The sequence below is a fragment of the Martes martes genome, assembly GCF_963455335.1.
Source record: "Martes martes genome assembly, chromosome: 17".
Classification (NCBI taxonomy): domain Eukaryota; kingdom Metazoa; phylum Chordata; class Mammalia; order Carnivora; family Mustelidae; genus Martes; species Martes martes.
The window spans coordinates 46219394-46239277 of NC_137905.1; the positions used below are offsets into that span (position 1 = coordinate 46219394).

The following is a 19884-nucleotide window of genomic DNA, read 5'->3' on the forward strand; positions in this document are numbered from 1 at the left end:
TGCCTCTTTGCCTACTTGTGATCTGTCAAATAAATAAATAAAATCTTAAAAAAAAAAAAAAATAGGCCCCAGTAGGTACAAAGAGTTGACCCCGACCGTGCTTTTGGTCCGTTCACTTCCTGTCCCCTTCTGTCCTCTTGTTTGTCGCGTGGCTTGTCTTCTGTCCCGCTCTGTGCGCTGGGTAAGAAGCCATGTTTAATCACATGGTGAGTTGTCATTGAGCTTGGAATCCTGAACCTGCTTTAGAGTTGTGATTTAACTTTGCTTCGTGATTGAACAGAGGCGACGTCGTGGAAAGCCCCAACTGGTGTGTGCGCCTTCGCAGTGTCCTCGTGACAGGGGGCCAGACCTGGGAGGCACGGGGCAGGGTGCTCAGGGAGGAGCGGGAGGCGTGAGTGATGGGAGGAGTCAGGGAGCATTCACTGAAGGAGCAAACGGCTGAACCAGAGCCTGAACAGTGTTGTTCATGACTGCGCCGCCAAATTTGTTTTTATCCACGCATGCGTATATGTATGTGCTTGAACACTCTTTCGGCCTTAAGCGTCTGTCCTGTGGGTCTCTCCTTCCGAGCCCTGGTCCGGCTTGCCGAGGACAGGGCCACAAGGGGGCGCTGCTCTCCTGCGCTCGCGCTGATGCCCGTAGCCTTGCCGGAGCCGGAGGTCTGGCGGGGACCGTTTGTCGGTGGGGGACGTTTCCGCAGAGACCCGGGCCGCAGGGGCGGTGAGAGGCGCGGGGCCCGGGGAGCCGCAGGGCGCCAGCGCGGTAGGGTCTGTTCCCCTGGCTCGGGGGCGGGGCACCCCTGGGCTTGCGGGGCCCTGTAGAGCTTTCCAAAGAGCAGGGGGGCGCTAAGCACGAGCCCCTCGGTGGGACGTTCCAAAAGAGCCCTTGCGGCCTCCCTGGTGCCTGAAGAGAAGGCATCGCGAGGGGCGGAACCCTGCAGAAAGCACGGGGAGGGGCTCACGTGGCCTGTTCCCCGAGGGGGTGGGGCTTCCCAGACAGAATTGGAAAAGGGGCGCTGAACCAGCCTGGGCTGGGTGGTCCCCGCGAAGTGACCTTGGTGGCAGTGGGGTTGGGATGCCCCACGAGGGATAGGTGGGAGGAGGTTCCCAGATAGGGCGGGGGTGTTAGGTCTGAGAGCCCAAGCTTGCGGGGGAGTGAGTGGGTTACCCCCAGACCTGTGGTCTCTGTGGAGGGAGAAGCACCCTGAAGAACCGGTCTCCATGGGGTGTGGGACCCCAAAAACAAGAGAGAGACTTAAAAAAACGCTGCTGTGTCATCTGACACTTTGGCCTAAGTTAAAGAAAATGCAAATTGACCAGTTTTCCAGCTCAAAGATCTACTGTTCCAAAGCTGGTTATTGAGAATTTCCATACTCAATTAAGAAATACAAAAATGACATTTCAATACTGAACTGATTAGAAGCAGATTATAATATTTTGAATTCTTTGGTTCAGACTCTGTTAAGAATTAGAAAGTGGGGTGGTTTTGGGTCCCCTTTAGTACCCAACCTCTCAAATGCTGGGCCAGCATTCCCTCCTACCATGTTATGACTCAGAGGTTATGGTCCCTCTCGTTTTAGGAGAGGACTCAGGAGAAAAGGCTCTGCCACTGCACCATCCCCGCCCTGACACACCCCCGCTGTCCCGAGGGACGTCATTATATTCTTCCTTTATTGGCTGTCCTTGTATAATACAAATCTGTAAGTTTAGATACAAAAAAATCTGGAAATAAAAGATAGAAAAGTACCCGCCAGGCGCCCCCCCCTCCTCGTCCCGGACCCCTCCCCAGCGGGCACTGACGTGAGGTAACTGAGCATCTCCTTCCCCTTCCCCCTACCCCGCCTCCTGGGCCCCCAACTTGGCCCCCACCCCCATGAGACCTTGGCCCAGGGAAGATGTGGGCCCCCCCAAGTGGGGGAGAGGGGTGATCGGGGTGAGCACAGCATTGGCAGTGAACGCAGCAGGTGGGCAGAGGGAAGCCCTTTGCTTGTGCTGTGTATGGGAGGGGATGACCAGACTTGGGGTGGGCCCTGGTGGCCCCAGAAGAGCCCCGAGGCAGGCATCCCTTATCCATCCCACCCGACACTGGAAGGTGGAAGGTCAACAGAAACTGGGAAATGTCGCTTGAACCGAGGACACTCAGTGGGACTGTGGCCATCCCACTGTGTTTGGGGGTTGGGGTGGGGGAGGGCATTGCCAGCCTAAGTCCGGCAGTGAAATGGGTCCCTTAGCCAGGCCGGGTCCATCCCTGAATTCCATCCTGTCGCAATCTGGGCGTACAATGTCAGTTCTGTAGTGGTTGTGGGGGGTGATCAAGGGGCTGGAGGGGGTGCTGGGGGGCGCAGCCCCAGGGTGCGGGACTAGGGAGAGAGATTGGGCCTCCATGCCCAGGTGTGGGGCACCCGGAGATGCTGGGACGGGCAGGGCGGCTCGAGCTACAGTTCAATCTCGAAGGTCTTCTGCAGGTCGCCGGAGAAGGGGTTGGAAGGTTTTTCAACAGCCGGTTTGCCTTCTAATGCTGCCCACTGGGCCTCAAAGGGGTCCAACTCAGGGGCCGGGGCAGGGGCCGGCTCTGGGGGCCACGGTGCCCCATTGGGGCGTGGGCGGGCCTGGCCCCCGGGGGCAGTGGCCATGGCTGGGGGTGGGAAGGCGCCAGCCTTCCCGAGCAGGGTGGCGGGCTGGGGCTGGAGCTGGGCGGCGGAGCAGAAGGCGTTGGCCACCATCTGTGAGGGGGTGATGCCCACCACGGGCACCCGGGGCACGGGCGGGTAGCCCAAGCCCGGGTAGGCGGGCACAAAAGGGGGCTGCATGTGTGGGGGTGGCAGGAACACGGCCACCTGGGCGGGCGCCGCATCGAAAGGCCCCACGGGGGCAGGGAAGGGCTGCAGAGCGGGGGCCACAGGGGGCACGGAGGCTGCTTGTTGCTGCTGCTGCTGCTGCTGCTGCTGCTGCGCTTTGGCCACTTGGGACACCTCCTCCAGCCACCTCTCGGCCTCCGAAGGGGTCCGCTTGTGCCCAGGCTGGAAGGCAGTTGCGGGGGGCACGGAGGACTCACCCCAAGCAGAAGTCCCTAGAGAGAGGAGAGAGGCGACAGTTGAGAGACCCCTAGGCTGGGGGCTGGGCCCTGCCGCTCACTACCTGTGTCGACTTCAGGGCAAACGGCTTAACCATCCTGGACCACGGGATGGTTCCGAGTGCTCAGAAAATACAGTTCTGAGAGTCTCAGGTCCTCAGATGGAAAAGTACAGGCGAGACTGACTGTCACCAGCCCAGCTTCCCTTCTGATGGGTCAGGACCAGACCTGTTCCTAAGTATTTTTGATAGCACCCTTAGTTCTGATTATTTTGACAATGTATCGTTTTGGGAGGCTAAAATTCTAAGATGCTGTAAGTCTTTCTCGAGGGGTCCCATACATTTCCAACATAGTGAGGTTCACTGGTTTTAAGGTTGTGCTTTCGAAGATTCTAGAGCTCTAAATTTATACTGCACTTCCGAGGGCTTCTGTGGTTCTAGGATAAGCTCCTGGCTCTAAGGTGATTCCAAGGTTTCGTGGCTTCGAATCTGGAGGTTCTAATATCCTGTGATCCTAAGACTGTGGGTTTCTCAATTTTATGGTTCTGAGGAAGGTTTAAAATGGATCCCGTGGTTCTAAGTTGACCCAGTGGTTCTAGGATGAGCCCATGGCTCTGAGATCACCCTGGGATTCTAAGATGATCCAAGGCTCAAAATTGATTCCATGGAGGTGGGATGGTCCCCTAGCCCTTAGATGACCCAACAGTTCTAAGCTCGTGGGATTCCTAGGTTCCCGGCGTCTGGGAGGTAACCCTGGACAGAGTAGGGGCCTGCAGGCGGGACGCTGCGGGGTGGCCGCTACAGGAGACAGGCTGGGCTTACCTGCTGCGGCCGGTGGTGGCCCAGGTGCTGGGGCTCCAGCGCTGGCGAAGGACGAGCTGATCTGTGTGCACAGAGCGTTGATGCTGTCGCTGTCACTGGCACCGGGAGGCTCCATCTCGGGCACTGGGAAGTCAGGGAAGGGTGGAGGTCAGCCAAGGGGCCCAGGCCCTCAGGTGGCCCCCTCTGACGACCTCTGGGGTCATGGGGTATGGGTCATGGGTCCACTCTGCGGTGACCAAATGGATCCAGGCATGTGGCGTCTTGTGATTCCCAAGCATGAGCCAATGCAATCACCCACATGTGACCCACGAGTGTGTTCGCAAGTGCATGTGAATCTGAGCTGTGACCTCCAAGTCTGCGTGATCCTGGGCGTGTGGCTTGTGAGTGTGTGTACATCTGCGTGGGTTAGCTGGGTACATGCCCAAGGGCATGTTAATGGAAACACCGGCTTCTGTGACTTCCCAGTGTGTGTGACTTCTGTGTGTAGCCCCTGTGACTCCTATGGAGCTGAAAGTTCGGGGCGGGGGGGAGGGGCAGGTCACACCCAAGCAAGCGTGCCACTGCCTCCGGACACACGAAGCTTCCAAATCAAGGGGAGCCAAGGAGTATGTGTGCCAGCCCTGGGGTGTGTGATGGCCGCGGTACGATATGGGACAGGGAGTGCGTGTGCATCACTCTCAGCCAGCACTGGTATCTGCCCAGCAATCACCTTTGGGAGCAGCCCAGCCTTCCGGACACAGAGCAACACCTCCCATGCCAATCCCCCAGGCCATAAGAGATGGGTGTCTCCGATTTGGCATATGGAAACATGACCGTGGGCCAGACCCCGTGACTTACAGACAGCTGGGAGGAAAGGCAGCCCGCTTGCCTGTCTCCCTCAGACAGAACACAGTACTGGGCCATCTCTCTTCCCTCTTTTCCCGCGCAGACCTGGCTTTTAGATCATGACTTATGCCACCTCTCTCCTCTTTCTGGCCCATGGCAGATAGGAATAATCAAACACGATGCTTCTCTCCTCCCACCGCCCCCGCCACTGGACTCTTTGCTCACCTTCCGGCCTCACCCAGCCAGACCCTATGGCTAGGAGAGAGTACTGGTCCGTGCAATTCCATCTCCCCTCTAAGAAAACCGGAACAGCCACACTTCTCCTATCAGCACCCAGGGCAGACATTACTAATCAATGAGGATGTGTTGCTTCTTTCCTCAGCACCGTCCCTGGAAGACGTGGCTGGTCAGCGACGATGGGTGCTGCCTTCGCCTGATCCTTTGCCCGCCAGCGACACTGCAAACCCATCACTATGCTTCCGGACCCCTGACCTCATGTGTGCTCTTCACCTATTGTCTCCACTGGCCAAATTCTGGGAGCCTCTCCTTGAGCTAAAATAACTTCTGCTCTTCTCCCTTCTCCCTTATCCATGGCAACCTTCACTAATTAATCATATGGTATGCCACCTCGCTCCTTTTTCTTCCTCATGGCAGACCCTGTCAGGAGACCATGCCATATGCCATCATTCTATTCTCCCTGTCCCAGGCATTCTTTTTTTTTTTTTTAAGATTTTATTTATTTATTTGACAGACACGTCACAAGTAGGCAGAGAGGCAGGCAGAGAGAGGGAGATGGGGGAGCAGGCTCCCTGCTGAGCAGAAAGCCCGATGCAGGGCTCGATCCGAGGACTCTAGGATCATGACCTGAGCCGAAGGCAGAGGCTTAACCCACTGAGCCCCCCAGGCGCTCCCCAGGCAGACATTCTTAATCCATCACAATCCGCCTTCCTCTGAGCCCGTATCCTTCACCCAGCCAGATCTCATGGCTCCACTGGCCAATAAATGCTTGGGAGTTTTAGCTTCCTCCTGAGCAAACAGTGGCATCTAGGCAGCTTCTCTCCTCTCCCAAACCCCTGGCACACTGCTCATCGATTGTGATACAAGCCACCTCTCCCCTTTCCCTAACCACAACAGACATTACTAATTGATCGTGGCTTGTGCCACCCTTCTGCTTTTCCTTGCCAATAGTAGACATTGCTCATCAATCTCTCTCCCCCCTTGTTGGTGGCAGACGCTGCTAATCGACCATGATGTGTTCCACCTCTTCCCCAGGGCAGACAGTGCTAACCGATCAAGGCTTATACCCCTTTTTCTGTCTCTGGTGCTTACTAGGGATGGTATTGATCCCGATGTTCTCTCCCGCTGAGCCCCGGGCTCACCTGTGCCCTTCACCTGGAAGTCTGTGCGGCGCTGCAGTGTGGATGGCAGCTCGTTCAGCCGTAGGCTCAGCTGCCGTTTGAAAGGTGAGTTCTTCTGGCTGAGTGCCGGGAACCCGCGGAAGGAGCCCTGGCGAACCAGCTGTTCCAGCGGGGCGTGGCGTCGGGGGATGGCGGCCGCACTGGTGCCTGCAGCCACTGGGGTGCCCGCCTCACCCTTCTCACCGGGAGATGTGGTGGCCGGTGTCGGGGACACGTGCCCAGGCTGCGCAGGGCCAGGAGCTGCAGTTGGGGCAGCTGCTGCCTCTGCTGGAGACACGGGGAGACAGGCGGTCGGATACCACACCCAGGCATTTGCTCCTCTCCCAGCAAGCCCCCTTCATCATCTTCCCCAGGACAGGCTGGTCAGAGCCCTGAAATGTCTCCCACTGCCACCACACCTGTACCGCCTGCCCCAGGGAGCCCTGAGGGATTCCTCCTCCAACCTGACCTTTTGGGTCTCTCTAGTTTTCTGTCCCCAATCTGGCTTTCTTCACTGCTTCTGCTGTTTTCCCTTCTGAGACCTATTTCCCTTTCTGATAAATTTTTTTAGATTTATTTATTTAAAATATTTTATTTATTTGACAGAGATCACAAGTAGGCAGAGAGGCAGGCGGGGGGGGGGGGGAAGCAGGCTCCCCGTGGAGCAGAGAGCCCGATGTGGGGCTCGATCCCAGGACCCTGGGATCATGACTGAGCCAAAGGCAGAGGCTTTAACCCACTGAGCCACCCAGGCGCCCCTAGATTTACTTATTTATGAGAGAGCAAGCAAGCATGAGCGGGGGGCGAGGGGCAGAGGGAGAAACAGCTTCCCAGAGTAAGTTCTTTATAAATTCTAAGCAGTGTTTCCCACAAATTTAAAAACTAAAATCCACAGTTAAAAAAAAAATACTGTGACTTACAACAAAGTATATTTATATTTTAAAAAACCTGTCTTAGGGGTGCCTGAATGGTTCAGTCGGTTAAGTACCTGACTCTTGATTTTGGCTCAGGTCATGATCTCTGGGTTGTGAGATCAAGCCCAGTGGAGTCTGCTTGGGGTTCTTCTTTTTTTCTTTAAAGGTTTTATTTGAGAGAGGGGTGCCTGGGTGGCTCAGTAGATTAAACATCTGCTTTCACCTCAGGTCATGATCTCAGGGTCCTGGGATCGAGCCCCGCATTGGGCTCCCTGCTCCACGGGGAGTCTCCTTCTCCCTCTCCCTCTGCTTCTCCCCCAACCCCCACTTGTGCTGTCTCTCAAATAAATAAAAATCTTTAAAAAAAAATTTATTTGGGAGAGAGAGAGAGAACGCGCTCAGGCAAGCACGAGTGGGGTGAGAGGCAGAGGGAGAGGGATAAGCAGATTCCCTAATGAGCAGGGATTCGGATGTGGGGCTCGATCCCAAATGAGCCACCCAGGCGCCCCTCCTTGGGATTCTGCCTCTTCCTCTGTATACCCCCACTTACGCTTTGTCTCTAAATAAATACCACATTGTTTTAGAATTTACAAAGTACTTGCCACTTACCTGTAATGTTAGAGACCACCGATATTTTTGTTGATGGCAACCCAGAGTAAGCAAAACCTTTTGCATGGTAACCTGTCCCCCCCCTGCCACATGCACACAAATACATAGCCTGGACTAAAAGTATCATTAAACTACACTTCCCCTTACTACATTCAGCTAATCTGATATTTTCTATTTTTTTCTATTTCAGTTCTTTTCAGTGCCAGCCAGCCACAATCCACCAAGCTGACTTCACAACCCAGTAACTGGCCTTGAGCCACAATTTGAAATGCTTCCGAACCTCCCTGGGTTAGAAGATAACCCAGTTTTGCTGGGATCTATGGCCAGCCGAATATTGCCCAAACAAGTGAGCTCTGTAAACTGTAACCAAACCTTGTGGCTGGTGCCCTGCTCTGTAAATTGCAGAGTCCCTGGGCCTCTGTCGCTCTCCCCGGCCCCCGGCCCAGAATGGATCCCCAGGCCCCGCCCACAGCACCCACCTTTCTTTTTTTCAGGGGCCTCTCGCTCAGTGGGCCGGCCGCCACCCGACAGGCGGAAGGAGCCCTCGCGGGCAAAGCTGGTGCGGCTGGCATCGAAGGCGGCCGTGACCCCGCATTCCTTCTCCCGCCGCTGTTTCCGCTCCAAGCAGGCGGCGAAGGCGCAGCCCACGGCGTGGCTCAGCCTCTCCCCCTGTGGGAAGAGCGGTCAGGCCCGGCTTGGAGAGGCGGCATTGTGCCGGCTGGAGGCCAGAAGCCCCGGCTGCCACCAGCTCAGTGTCAGGTGATCCTGGACCAGTCCCCTGCGCCCGTGCCCGCCCGGAGCCTCAGAGCACCCAGAGGGAAACAGGGAAACAGGGCAGCTCAGAGAGAAAAAAAGCCAGAAACAGGAGTACAGTGCCATATGGCTCCCTTGGTATGAAGTTTGAGAACCAGTAAAACTAATCTGAGGTGAAAAAAGCTGGAAGCCTGGCTGTTCCTTAGGGGGCGGGGCTGAGAACTCACTGGGAAGGGGCAGGAGGCATTGGCTCGGGTAGAGGAATGTTCTAGGCCTTGATGGCAGCTTGGGTTGCACGAGTACGTGCAGTTGTTAACATCCCTGGGTCTGTGCACAGCAAGCATTTGACTTCAAAAAAAAAAAAAAAAAAGGAGCTGGAAACGAATGCATTCTACTGCGGGGCAGGCAAGCTGAAGTGTCCGGGGGGAAGTATTCTGATGTCTGCAACTTTGAAATGCATCAAAAATGGGACAAATGAGCAACAGTAAGCGCAGACACACCTAACGGCGGGATCTGGGTGGTGGGTGTCCAGGTGACTGGTCATACAAGTCTTTCGGCTTCCCTGCGTGCTTGAAAGCATTTTGTCATAAAATGCTGGGGGTGAACACAACAGCCCTGTTGAGTGCCTACTTGGGAGGCTGCAAGGGCACAATGATGCTGGCTTCCTGCCTTCCAGCTGTGTTTCTCGAGAAATCCACATCACCTCTTAGTGCCCAAGCCTCCTGGTCTATAAAATGGGGATCCTAACAGCACTCACTGAACCAGATTGTTGCAAGATTTATGTATGAACTAATATGCAAGGCATACAGCAGAGGGAGCCAGCCCAAGAGCCAGGCACAGGGAAACACCACACAGGTAGGAGTCTCAGTGTATCTGTCCATGCGGAACCCTCCCAATCATGCCAGGAGGTGGCTGTGCTTACGAACCCATTTTACAGACAAAGAAACTGAGCCTTCATCAACATGCCCATTACAATAAGCGAGTGGCAGAGTTAGCATGAGAATGAGATCGATTTGACCTGTTTCCTAACCAAGATGCTCAGCCACCTGTTAAACTTGGGGACAAAAATCGTCCACAAAATACCAGCACAAGAAAAGGGTTATACGCCATGATCCAGTGAATTTATCCCAGGAATCCAAGGTTGATTCAACTTGCGAAAATCAATCAGTGTAACACACCACATTAACAGAAGGATGGAACAAAGCCACATGATCATCCCCATGAATGCTGAAAAAATATTTGACAAAATCCAGCCCCTTTTTATGATTAAAAAAAAAAATCAACAAACTTCGAATAGAAGGGAACTTCCTCAACCTGATAAAAAGTCACAGCTAACATCATACTAATGCTGAAAGAGTGAAAGCTTTTCCCTAAGAACAGGAACAAGACAAGGATGCCTATTTTCATCACTCTATTCAACACTGTGCTGGAAGTTCTAGAGTAATTGGACAAGAAGAAGAAAAGCATCCAAATTGGAAAGGGGAAAGTAACATTATCTCTATTTACAAATGTCATAACCTTATATATAGAAAATCATAGAGAATCCACAGAACAACTATTAGTGGTAATGAATGAATTTGGCAAAGTTGCAGGATACAAGATCAACACCAAAAATCAGTTATACCTACCTACGCTAACAGTGAACAATCCAAAAATGAAGTTACAACAATGCCACTTACGATAGCATCTAGAATAAAATGGGATGCCTGGGTGGCTCAGTCAGTTAAGCATCCCACTCTTGATTTCGGCTCAGATCATGATCTCAGGGCCATAACATGGAGCCCTGTGTTAGGCTCTGTGCTGGGTGTGTAGCCTGCTTATGATTCTCTCTCTCTCTCTCCCCCCCTCTCTCCCTCTGTCCCTCCTGTTCCCCGCCCCCCATTCATGTTCATGTTCATGTTCTCTCTCTCAAAACAAAACAAAACAAAACAAAAAACAAAATAAAATAAGGGTTATGAATAAGTTTAACCAAGGAAGTCAAAGACATGTATGCTGAAAACTACCACACACTGTAAAGAAGACCTAAATAAGTGGAAATGCATCCCATGCTCATGGATTGCGATATTTAATACTGTTAAGGACAGCAATATTTCCAAAGTGGTCTATAGATTCAATGCAATCCCCACGAAAATCCCAATAGATTCTTACAGAAATAGAAAAGCTGACCCTAAAATTAACATGGAATTGCAAAGGACCCAGAAGAGCCAAAGTAATTTTGAAAAAGAACAACAGAGGGTGCCTGGGTGGCTCAGTGGGTTAAAGCCTCTGCCTTCAGCTCAGGTCATGATCCCAGGGTCCTGGGATCGAGCCCCGTATCGGGCTCTCTGCTCAGCGGGGAGCCTGCTTTCTCCTCTCTCTCTCTCTGCCTGCCTCTCTGCCTACTTGTGATCTCTGTCTGTCAAATAAATAAATAAAATCTTAAAAAAAAAAAAAAAAGAACAACAGAAAAGAACTCACACTTTCTGATTTAAATAGTACCCCAAAGCTACCGCAATCAGAATAATGTGATACTGCCGTAAGGATAACATATAGATCAATGAAATAGGATTGAGAGCCCGAGATTGACCCACACCTCTACGGTCAATTGATTTTCAGTAAGGGTACCAAGACTTCAATGGGGAAAGAACAGTCCTGTTATCAAATGGCGCTAGGACAATATCCACATGGAAAAAATAAAGTTGGACCCCTACTTCACACCATTTACAAAAATTAACTCAAAATGGATTAAAGTCCTAAATGTAAGAGCTAAAACTATAAAACTTTTATAGAACAAAACATGGAGTAAATCTTCATGACCTTAGATTTGGCAATGGATTCTTAGATGTGACACCAAATGAATGAAGGACAAAAGAAAAAAAAACCAGATACACTAAACTTCATCAAAATTAAAAACATTTGTACCTCAAAGGACACTACCAAGAAAGTGAAAAGACAACTGACGGAATGGGGGGAAATTTTTGCAAATCATAAAACTGTTAAGTGACTAGTATCCAGAATATATAAAAAGTTCTTACAACTCAACAATAAAAAGACAACCCAATTTTTAAAAAATGGATACAGAATTTAAATAGACATTTCTCCAAAGATATACAAATGGCCGATAAACATATAAAAAGAGTCTCAATCTCCTTAGTCAGTAGGGATATACAAATCAAAACCACAGTCAGGCACCACTTCACACCTACTAGGATGACTATGATTTAAAAAAAAAATGGAAAGTATTAAGTGCTAGTCAGGATGTGGAGAAACTGGAACCCTTGTACTTTGCTAGTGGGAATATAAAATGGTGCAGCCTCTGTGGGAAATGGCTTGGCAATTCCTCAAAACTTTAAACATAGAGTTACTATATGATTTAGCAATCCAGCTCCTAGGTGTGGACCCCAAAGTATTAGAAACAGGTATTCAAACAAATACTTGCACACCAATGTCCATAACAGCATTATTCACAATATCCAAAAAGTAGAAACCACCCGAATGTCCATCAAAGGATGAAAAGATAAACATGTAATATATCCATACAGTGGAGTATTATTCAGCTATGAAACAGTGCGGACACACTCTACAAGGATGAACCTTGAAAACATGATGCTAAGTGAAAGAAGCCTGCCGTAAAAGACCGCATACCGTACGGTTCAATTTGTATGAACCATCTAGGAGAGGTAACTCCACAGAGACAGAGAGCCGACTAGCCATCAGGGAGGAGGGTGTGTGGTACAGGGAATGACGGCTTAATGGGTCTGAGCTCCCTTTTAGGAGCGATGAGGGTATTGGCAACTAGAGAGAGGTGATGAACCAACAAGGTTAAGAGCCTGCTAAATGCCACTGCAGCGCCAGCTTTCACATGATCAATTTCATGTGAATTGCACCTCAAAAAGTGAAGTTATGCTTGGGGAATCCCGGGAGTTCTACCACTTAATGCTTCAAACCCGCGGCTCAGAAGTGGAAGGGAAAGCAGAGAAGGTCGCGCTCTCTACACAGAAGAGATGGCCTTGTTCTTTTCTTGCTTTGATTCTCAGCCCCAAGTACTTTTAAGATTTTATTTGAGACAGAGAGAGAGCACACAAGGAGGGGGAGGGGCAACGGGAGAGGGAGAAGCAGACTCCCCACTGACTGAGGAGCCCCATGCGGGACTCGATCCCAGCACCTTGGGATCATGACCTGAGCTGAAGGCAGAAGCTGAACTGACTGAGCCACCCAGGTGCCACGCCCCACCCAAGTACTTTTCAAATGATAGCAACTGTTCCTAGTAACTAAACCCATGTTATGCAACTCTGTTCAGAAGTTTCTGGGTGTGATCCTAACAAACGCTTCCCCAACACACCTGGGAGCAGCCACTGCTAACACCCCCATTTCATGGAAGAGGAGACTGAGTCCCCAAGAGGAAAGTCACCCGGGCCTCATGTCCCACAGCTGTGTTGTTAGGACACTGAACCCACACTAACCATGTGGTCGTGTTTTCCATAAATAGCCACAACAAATTTCTGGCACCCGCCCACTCCTCCAGAACTTTGTCACTCCCCTATCAGAGGTGGAGTCTGTGTTCTCTCCCCTTAGCCTGGGAAGACCTCTACGACCACCTGGACAGACACAATCCCACAGAAGCAAGGCTGTGTGGTTTCCAAGACCAAGACCAAGACCAAGCAGGTGTGAGCTCTGTCTCTCTCGAACTCACACTGGAGCCCAGCGCCACCACGGAAGAAGTCCAGCTCTCCTGAACCCCCTGCTAGACAGCCCTTGTGAAGAGGTCCTGAGATCCGTGAAGAGTGGGGCTATCCGGCCAGGCTCCTGGGGTCACAGTTCCAAACACCATCGCATTGTAACAGCACAGGTGACCCTGGAGCCAGCCCCACGCAGCTGAGCCTTGTCCAAATTCCTGACCTACAAAACCCCTGAGAGATGGTAAATGACGATCATTTTAAGTCACTAAACGTGGGGGCAATTTGTTCCACAGCAACAGACAGCTGATACAACTTAGCCTGCTCTGCTCAGGAAATCTGCAGTCGCTCAGGGTCCTGGGTTTCTGATATCTCCGTACTAGCCCCTGGCAGGTGCTCACCCACCCTGACATCCTGATACTCTTACGCTGGTTTTCCATCCCCGGTTTGACGTCTGAGATTGTGTGTATGACAGAGGAGGTTGGGGGTGCTGAGCAGTTTTGGGAGTCCAGAGTCCTTGGGGTGGGGATTTCTTTCCTTTTTTTAAGATTTTATTTATTTATTTGAGAGAGAGATAGTGAGAGAGAGCATGAGAGGGGAGAAGGTCAGAGGGAGAAGCAGACTCCCGATGGAGCTGGGAGCCTGGTGTGGGACTCGATCCCAGGACTCTAGGACCATGACCTGACCCGAAGGCAGTTGCTTAACCAATTGAGCCACCCAAGCACCCGGGGTGCGGATTTCTGAAATACGAAGGAATCCCATGAAAATCTGAGAGGGCTGTGTGTTATTTTACTTGCCCAGTATCTGTTCCCCTTGCATTTGATAACAGCACCCCAAGTTCCCTTTGGGGAGCTCCTCGTCCATGTTGGATAAGTCAGTGTGCTCCACCCTCCCCTGACCAAGGGAGGTCTTACTCAAGACAGGCCAATCCCATGCCCTCTTGTTAGAATTTTAACCCCAGGGGCGCCTGGGTGACTCAGTGCATTAAGCTTCCGCCTTGGGCTCAGGTCAGGGTCTCAGAGTCCTGGGATCGAGCCCCGCATCGGGCTCTCTGCTCAGCAGGGAGCCCGCTTCCCCCACTGTCTCTCGGCCTGCCTCTCTGCCTACTTGTGATCTCTGTGTGTGTCAAATAAATAAATAAATAAATAAATCTTTAAAAAAAAAAAAAAAAGGAAATCATTTTAACCCGGGACACTGAGAGGCTGGATTCGTTTCTGCAGCAGTGCAGTGGAAGGAACTGTCCCCTCCGTAGTGCCCCCAGGCTGCTCAGCTCCCTGACTATCCTAATGCTTAATGCTCTGATTGCCCTTTGATTTTTTTGTGAGATTTCCCCCCATTATAACATTTTGGAGTTAAATCAGCCAGATTGGTTTCTGCAGCCAGCTACCAAAAAACACTGGCTAATGCAGGGAGCTGAGACCATGCCTTCCTACCAGGTTGGGTGCGGTCTGAGGTCAGGGTCCAGGGATAGGACAGAATAAAGAGGATATTTTCCATTATCTTTTGTGGCAAGGGATGTCCACGTGACTACATGCTGGCCAATGGGATGTAATTGTTACGTAGCTCCCCAAAAGGAGAGGGTTTGCCCCTCTGCATGCCTCCCTCCTTTAGGTAGCTGGAATGAAGATGCAAGGGCTGGAGCATGTGCACCGATTTTGGATCATCGAGTGGAGGCCACACTCCAGTGCCACGACAAGATCAAGGAGCTGCAGCCCTTGATGGGAAGAGAAGAGCCACCCCAATCCTGTACTGCCTACCTCTGGATACCTTTCGCACAAGCCAGGAACAAATTTCTATTACCCTGAACTGACTGGCAGCTGGGGATTTTCCATCGCAGCTTCAGAATCCTAACTATGAGAATGTTTCTGAGAAGACAGACCATTTGTGGCTTCCATCAGATTCTCAGAGGGGACCCTGATGTCCCAAATATATGAAGAACTGCAGACACATTGAATCAAGGTTGAAAAGAGTGTGTACCCTGGGGGTATCACGGAGGAGGGCCCGAGGGACCAGCTGGGGTTTTTATGTAAGTAAGAGTTTACGGAGCCGTGCCCTGGACGCCTGTGCATGTTACTTACATGCATGCGACCCTCATAAAAAAGAAAAATAAGAGAAACATGCACAACTATGGACAATGAGGATGATAATTAATGTGTCCCTGAGCGCTTCTGATGTGCCAGGCACTGTTCCAGGCACTTGTATTAACCCCCTCCAGCCTCCCTGTACTCCTCTAAGTTAGGAGCTGCGAAGGACACAGGGAACGGAGAAGAGAGGTGAGTGTCGGGCCTGAGCCTGCCGAAGAGCAGCCAGCCAGCTTCCTCCCAGCTCTGGTGATACTCACAGAGTCCTTGAGCGCCAGGAAACAGTGGCAGATCCAGCGGCGGGTGGTCCCATCCCGGCAGATGTAGGAGAAAGCCTTGTCCAGGTTGCGGTCAGGGGCACAAAAGGAGACCTTTTCGATGGTCTGGTCTACCAGCAAGTCCTGGAAGGTGGCCGGGGAAACCAGGAGAGGAACTTGAACTGTCTTTCCTGTACTCATTCAGTGCTCCCTTATTGTCTGTTCTCTGTCTTGTCCTGAATGGGTGGGGACCCTGCACTGATTGAAACAGAGGTGGGCCCTGCTCCCACGGGGCTCCCCAGTTAGCAAGGCACTCAAGGCCCATCACCAGAGAAAGAAACAGGCGATGGGTCAGGGCCGGGATTGAGGGAGACACAGGGACCCATGGGAGCCACAAGGAGGTGCCCAATTCCACTTGATCAGGAGACAGCAAAAGCTTCCTGGAAGAGGTATTAACTAGGCAAAAAGGCAGGGAACAGTCTTTTGGGGCAAGGGAACTGCCTCTGCAAAGATGTCAATCCTGCTTAGTCATTAACCTAACCCTTGTCATGTGCTGCTGCCTCCTTGGGCAGTCTCCGGTCAGGGAAGTCAACAGTGAGCAAACAGATGCTTCAGTCCGGGCCGCATGAGGCTCCCCTCTGGCCGGGAACAATGACAATAAACCCAGAACAGCTAATATCCACTGATCTGCGCACGTATGCTGCCCCAGGCACCGTTTTACATGGCGTGCACCTACCCTCTCATTTAAGGGCAGGGTCCGTGTTTATCCACATTTCACAGATGAGGCAACTAAGGCTCAGAGGGGTTAAATCTCATACTCGGGGTCACCCAGCAGATGCGTGGGGGAGCTGGGATCCAAGCTAAGGCTCTGCTCCACAGCCTGTGCTCACACCCACCATCTGTGCCAGCTCATGATAACTGCAGGACTCAGCCCTGAATTAGGACTATGAGGTGTGCCAAGATGTTGCGGGAGCACGTGGTCTAGGACGGCCGGGAGGGAGGGACATCCTGGAGGTGGGTGGGAAGGTGTCCTAAGTCCTGATTCAAGCTGGTGGGGTGGGGTGGGGGGCGAGGGGCCCACCGGTGCCCCCTCCTACCCCCACAGGCCTCCTACCTTGGTCTTGTCATCCACCACTCGGAGTCCGTCGGCTGACACCCAAAGGACAGACTTCACGGACTTCCGGCCCATCTGGGGTGGGGGAGGAGGACAAAGGGCCTGGTCAGGGCTGCCTCCTGGGGTCTGAGCCCGGTTGGGGGCCGGGGGGGGGCCCTTCCCGCCTCCAGCCTCACTCACCGCCTTCAGCTTCTTCACGGCATCTTCACACACATGCATCCCCCGGGACTCCTCCACCTCCACGTGACCCAGGTACTTGAGGGAGAGGAAACGGGAGGACAGGTAATCAGCACAGTAATCAGTACCTTCCCAGTGTGCCCCGAGCAGCTGCGACCCGTCCTGCAAGGTGCCTAGCCCATCATACATATTAATCCACTCTGCACCTCGGCCCCGTGAGGTGGCTACTCTGCTCCCATCCCAGGCATACAGACGAGGATGCTGAAGCAGGCAGGTAGTACTGATTCCCATCGTGCCTCTATTCCTGGGCCTTAACACGTTACCCTCTTCCTTTTGGGCCCCAGTGTCTGCGAGCCCCAGAGCCCCTGTGAGCCCCAGGACTGGCCCACTGATGAACTGATGGGAGCCGGGGTACACTCGCCCCAGCTCTCTCATCCCGTGGCTAGGATGGCTCTATTTCCCAGTATTTTCCCCAGCGGCATGAAGCCAGGGCTGGGTAGCCGGAGGGAGGCATTGGCCTCGGGTGCGCATGCCTCTTAGAGGGCTTTCTCGCAGGGTTCGGGCCACGAGTACTCAGGACCCCGGGGCCAGGTCCAGGTGGCGGCCACGCGGGCCCACAGCTGCAGGTTAACGAAACACCCTTTACTGGCCACCTACCCTTCCTCGGCCCCACAGCGTTTCCCACATCACCAGATGGACCCCTCACACTCCATGTCTGCTTCTGGGAGAAGGGAAAAGAAAATGGAGGGTTTGTGACCATCGGCTGTGGTCACCCCGCCAGGAAGGGACTGAGTGGGATATGAACCTGAATCCTGCGGTCTCCCTCACAGAGGTGCAGTATGTGTTGTGAGAAGTCGTCCAGAGCCTTTTGGAAATTGTGAGCTCCCATGGAATAGGGTGACTAATAGGAAGAAGGTAACCCCCCCACTCCCCAGGTAATAACTTCCTGGTACAAGAGAATGTGTGTTGGGTTTTGGTCCCGCCTTTGAAGAGCCCAGGCCGTGGGTCCTGCTCTAGCAGGACGAGCCCTCAGCCCTCTAGCCAGCACCACACCCGGAAGCTCACAGCGCCCCGCCCATGGCCCCGCCCATGGCCCCGCCCACTCACCCGGACTGGGAAGCTGCACGTGCCCTTGCGCACAGCGTCCTCGTCCGCTTGCCACTGGTGGGGGCGCGACGCCTCGGGCACGTAGGCTGGTTTTCGCCGTCTCAGGCTCTGCCGTAACTTATTCATGGTGCCCGCCCCTTCTGGTGACACAGGACAGGGGCACGGGTCAAGGGCGGTGGCTGGAGTCATGGGCTCCAGCAGGAGGGATAGAGTGCTCAGGGAACATGGGGTCAGACAACATGGGATCTGGGTTACAGTAGGGGGGGTCACTGGGTCAGAGGGCATGGCATTCAGGAGATGTGCATCAGCAGCAGTCAGGGGACACCGGGAAGGCAGGGTAATGCCAGAGTAGGCAGGGGGGTTTCAGAAGAAAAACTTGAGGCCAAGGTACATGGAGGTCGGGGATGGGGAGGGTCATGATTCACAGCTTTTAGCGGTCTGGAGATTAGGGAGGCGACAGTCAAGAGGTATGAGGATCCAAACTAACAGGGAGTCAAGACACTGGAGGGCACAGGGCGTAGAAGGCATAAGGGCCACGGGTCATGAGGCCAGGGGTTTTAGGGGTAGGAAGCCAGGGGATGAGATGGTCAGAGAGCATGAGAGTTCTGAGTTGCCTGGGTTCGATGTGGGGGGGACTCAGAACATCCAGGGATTGAGGTCCAGAACCCAAGCCAGAGGGTGTGGGGGCTGGGGGCTCATCTCTGTGCCCCTGAGATCCGCCCCTCTGTCAACTGTGTCTAGTCAAAGACAGGAGACGCTGGGGTGGTGTGCACCTGCGACCATCAGATGAAGGAGGGAGAGTGGAGGTAGGACAGTCTTCAGTGACTGAGACAGTCTTCACCAACTGAGAAGCCATCCTGACAGTCCCAGGAGCGTGAGGGCCAACTAGGACAGAGCACCAGCGGCAGATGGGGACCGTGTGTGTGTGTGCGCATGCAAGTGTGCAATTGGTGTATTCCCAGTGTCTAGATCTGCACATGCAACCATTGCGAGTGTGTGTATTTCTGAACACTGTGTGCACCGAAGGCCACAGGTCTGAGAATGGTTGTCTATGAAAGTGTGTGCCTGGGAGTGCAGTCTGTGAGGGCGTCAGTGCCCAAGAGTGCGGTTGTTGTCCGTAAGTGAAGGTCCCAGAAGGTTGTTGCTGAAGGCTATCTAAGTGTGAGATGGTTGTGGAATGTGCGTCGGGAATGCTGCCTGTGGGGATGTGTCTGAGCATGAAGCTGTTGGCTTCGAAAGGGTGTGTGTGTATCCCTGACCGTTGTCTTGGAAGCTGTGTATCCATGTGAGGGTGTGGCTACTGTCTTCGATGGCTGTCGCCTCTGACGGTGTGTGCCTGTGACTTATCAGAGAGTCTTTGTCTCTGGCCAGGAGTGCGGTCGGTGGTGAGGTTGTGTGTCTGTGGCTTTTGTCTGGGAGGATGTGTGTGTGTGTCAGAGAGTGTGGCTGTTGCAGAGACTGTGGGCTCATGAGTGTTGTGCCGAGGCTGTGTCTATGCAACCAAGTATCTGGGTAGATGTGAGATAGCACAAGGTTGTTGTCTGTGAGAGTGTATTCATGTTATTTGCGAGGCTGGGCCTGATGGTCACTGAGTGTGCAGGGAAGACATTCAAGGGCATCCACTCCTGAGTGTGATGAAGTCCGTGTGACCGCAGGGACAGTTCCTCCCGTCGTGAGAGGCAGACCCAAGCACACACTCAGCCCTTGCCCTGGCCCCAGCTGGTCATTCACCTGGCTCCGTCCTGGAGGTTTCGGGGGGCCCCGGGGCCCCACAGGGGGCTGGGGGCAGATGCTGCTCAGGCCTCCTGGGTCCGCCCTGCCCAAGGAAGGGAGGAGAAGGTGAGAAACTGGCTTAGGGTAGGGCTCAGTCCCCTACCTCACCCCCTCTTTGGACAACAGCCAACCCCCCCTCCATTTCAGGCTCCCTGATGGGAGCCCCAGTTGTCATAGCAACTGTTACTAAGGAGACCAGCCACCTGGTAGCGAGAGCCCAGGAATGAGTAGGTGCGTTTCCGGGGGTTATATGTTGGGGATGTCCTGGCCTCAGGAGGCCCTCAGTACCCAAGGGGATGGTGTGAGGAGGAGTGGCCTTGACCTCTAGA

At 53.1% G+C, this 19884-nt stretch overlaps 1 protein-coding gene and 1 long non-coding RNA gene across 2 annotated transcripts; one reads left to right on the forward strand and one right to left on the reverse strand.

Annotated features, from left to right (window-relative positions):
* Positions 1-1654: 1654 nt before the first annotated feature.
* NUMBL (NUMB like endocytic adaptor protein) lies at positions 1655-19572 on the reverse strand. The gene is made up of 9 exons (XM_080827694.1): positions 19514-19572; positions 17783-17919; positions 16679-16753; positions 16499-16573; positions 15388-15528; positions 8118-8307; positions 6098-6403; positions 3894-4016; positions 1655-3069 (listed from the first exon to the last, which is right to left on the reverse strand). Exons 2-9 carry the CDS (start codon positions 17906-17908, stop codon positions 2435-2437), a joined length of 1671 nt encoding a protein of 556 aa, XP_080683820.1. The 5' UTR covers positions 17909-17919; positions 19514-19572; the 3' UTR covers positions 1655-2434.
* Positions 6050-8567, forward strand: LOC308357845. Its single transcript, XR_013968254.1, has 3 exons — positions 6050-6181; positions 7829-7984; positions 8133-8567. It is a non-coding gene; the product is annotated as an uncharacterized lncRNA (long non-coding RNA).
* Positions 19573-19884: the final 312 nt, after the last annotated feature.

Bases quoted from the DNA above. Each gene is read 5' to 3' on its own strand.
- NUMBL (XM_080827694.1), bottom strand. From the start codon at position 17,908: ATGAATAAGTTACGGCAGAGCCTGAGACGGCGAAAACCAGCCTACGTG. The intron at 15,529-16,498 runs GTAGGAGGCCTG...GCCACCTTCCAG, and splicing joins TGGTGGATGACAAGACCAAG to GACTTGCTGGTAGACCAGAC. The intron at 3,070-3,893 runs GTAAGCCCAGCC...TCCTCTCTCTAG, and splicing joins GCCACCACCGGCCGCAGCAG to GGACTTCTGCTTGGGGTGAG.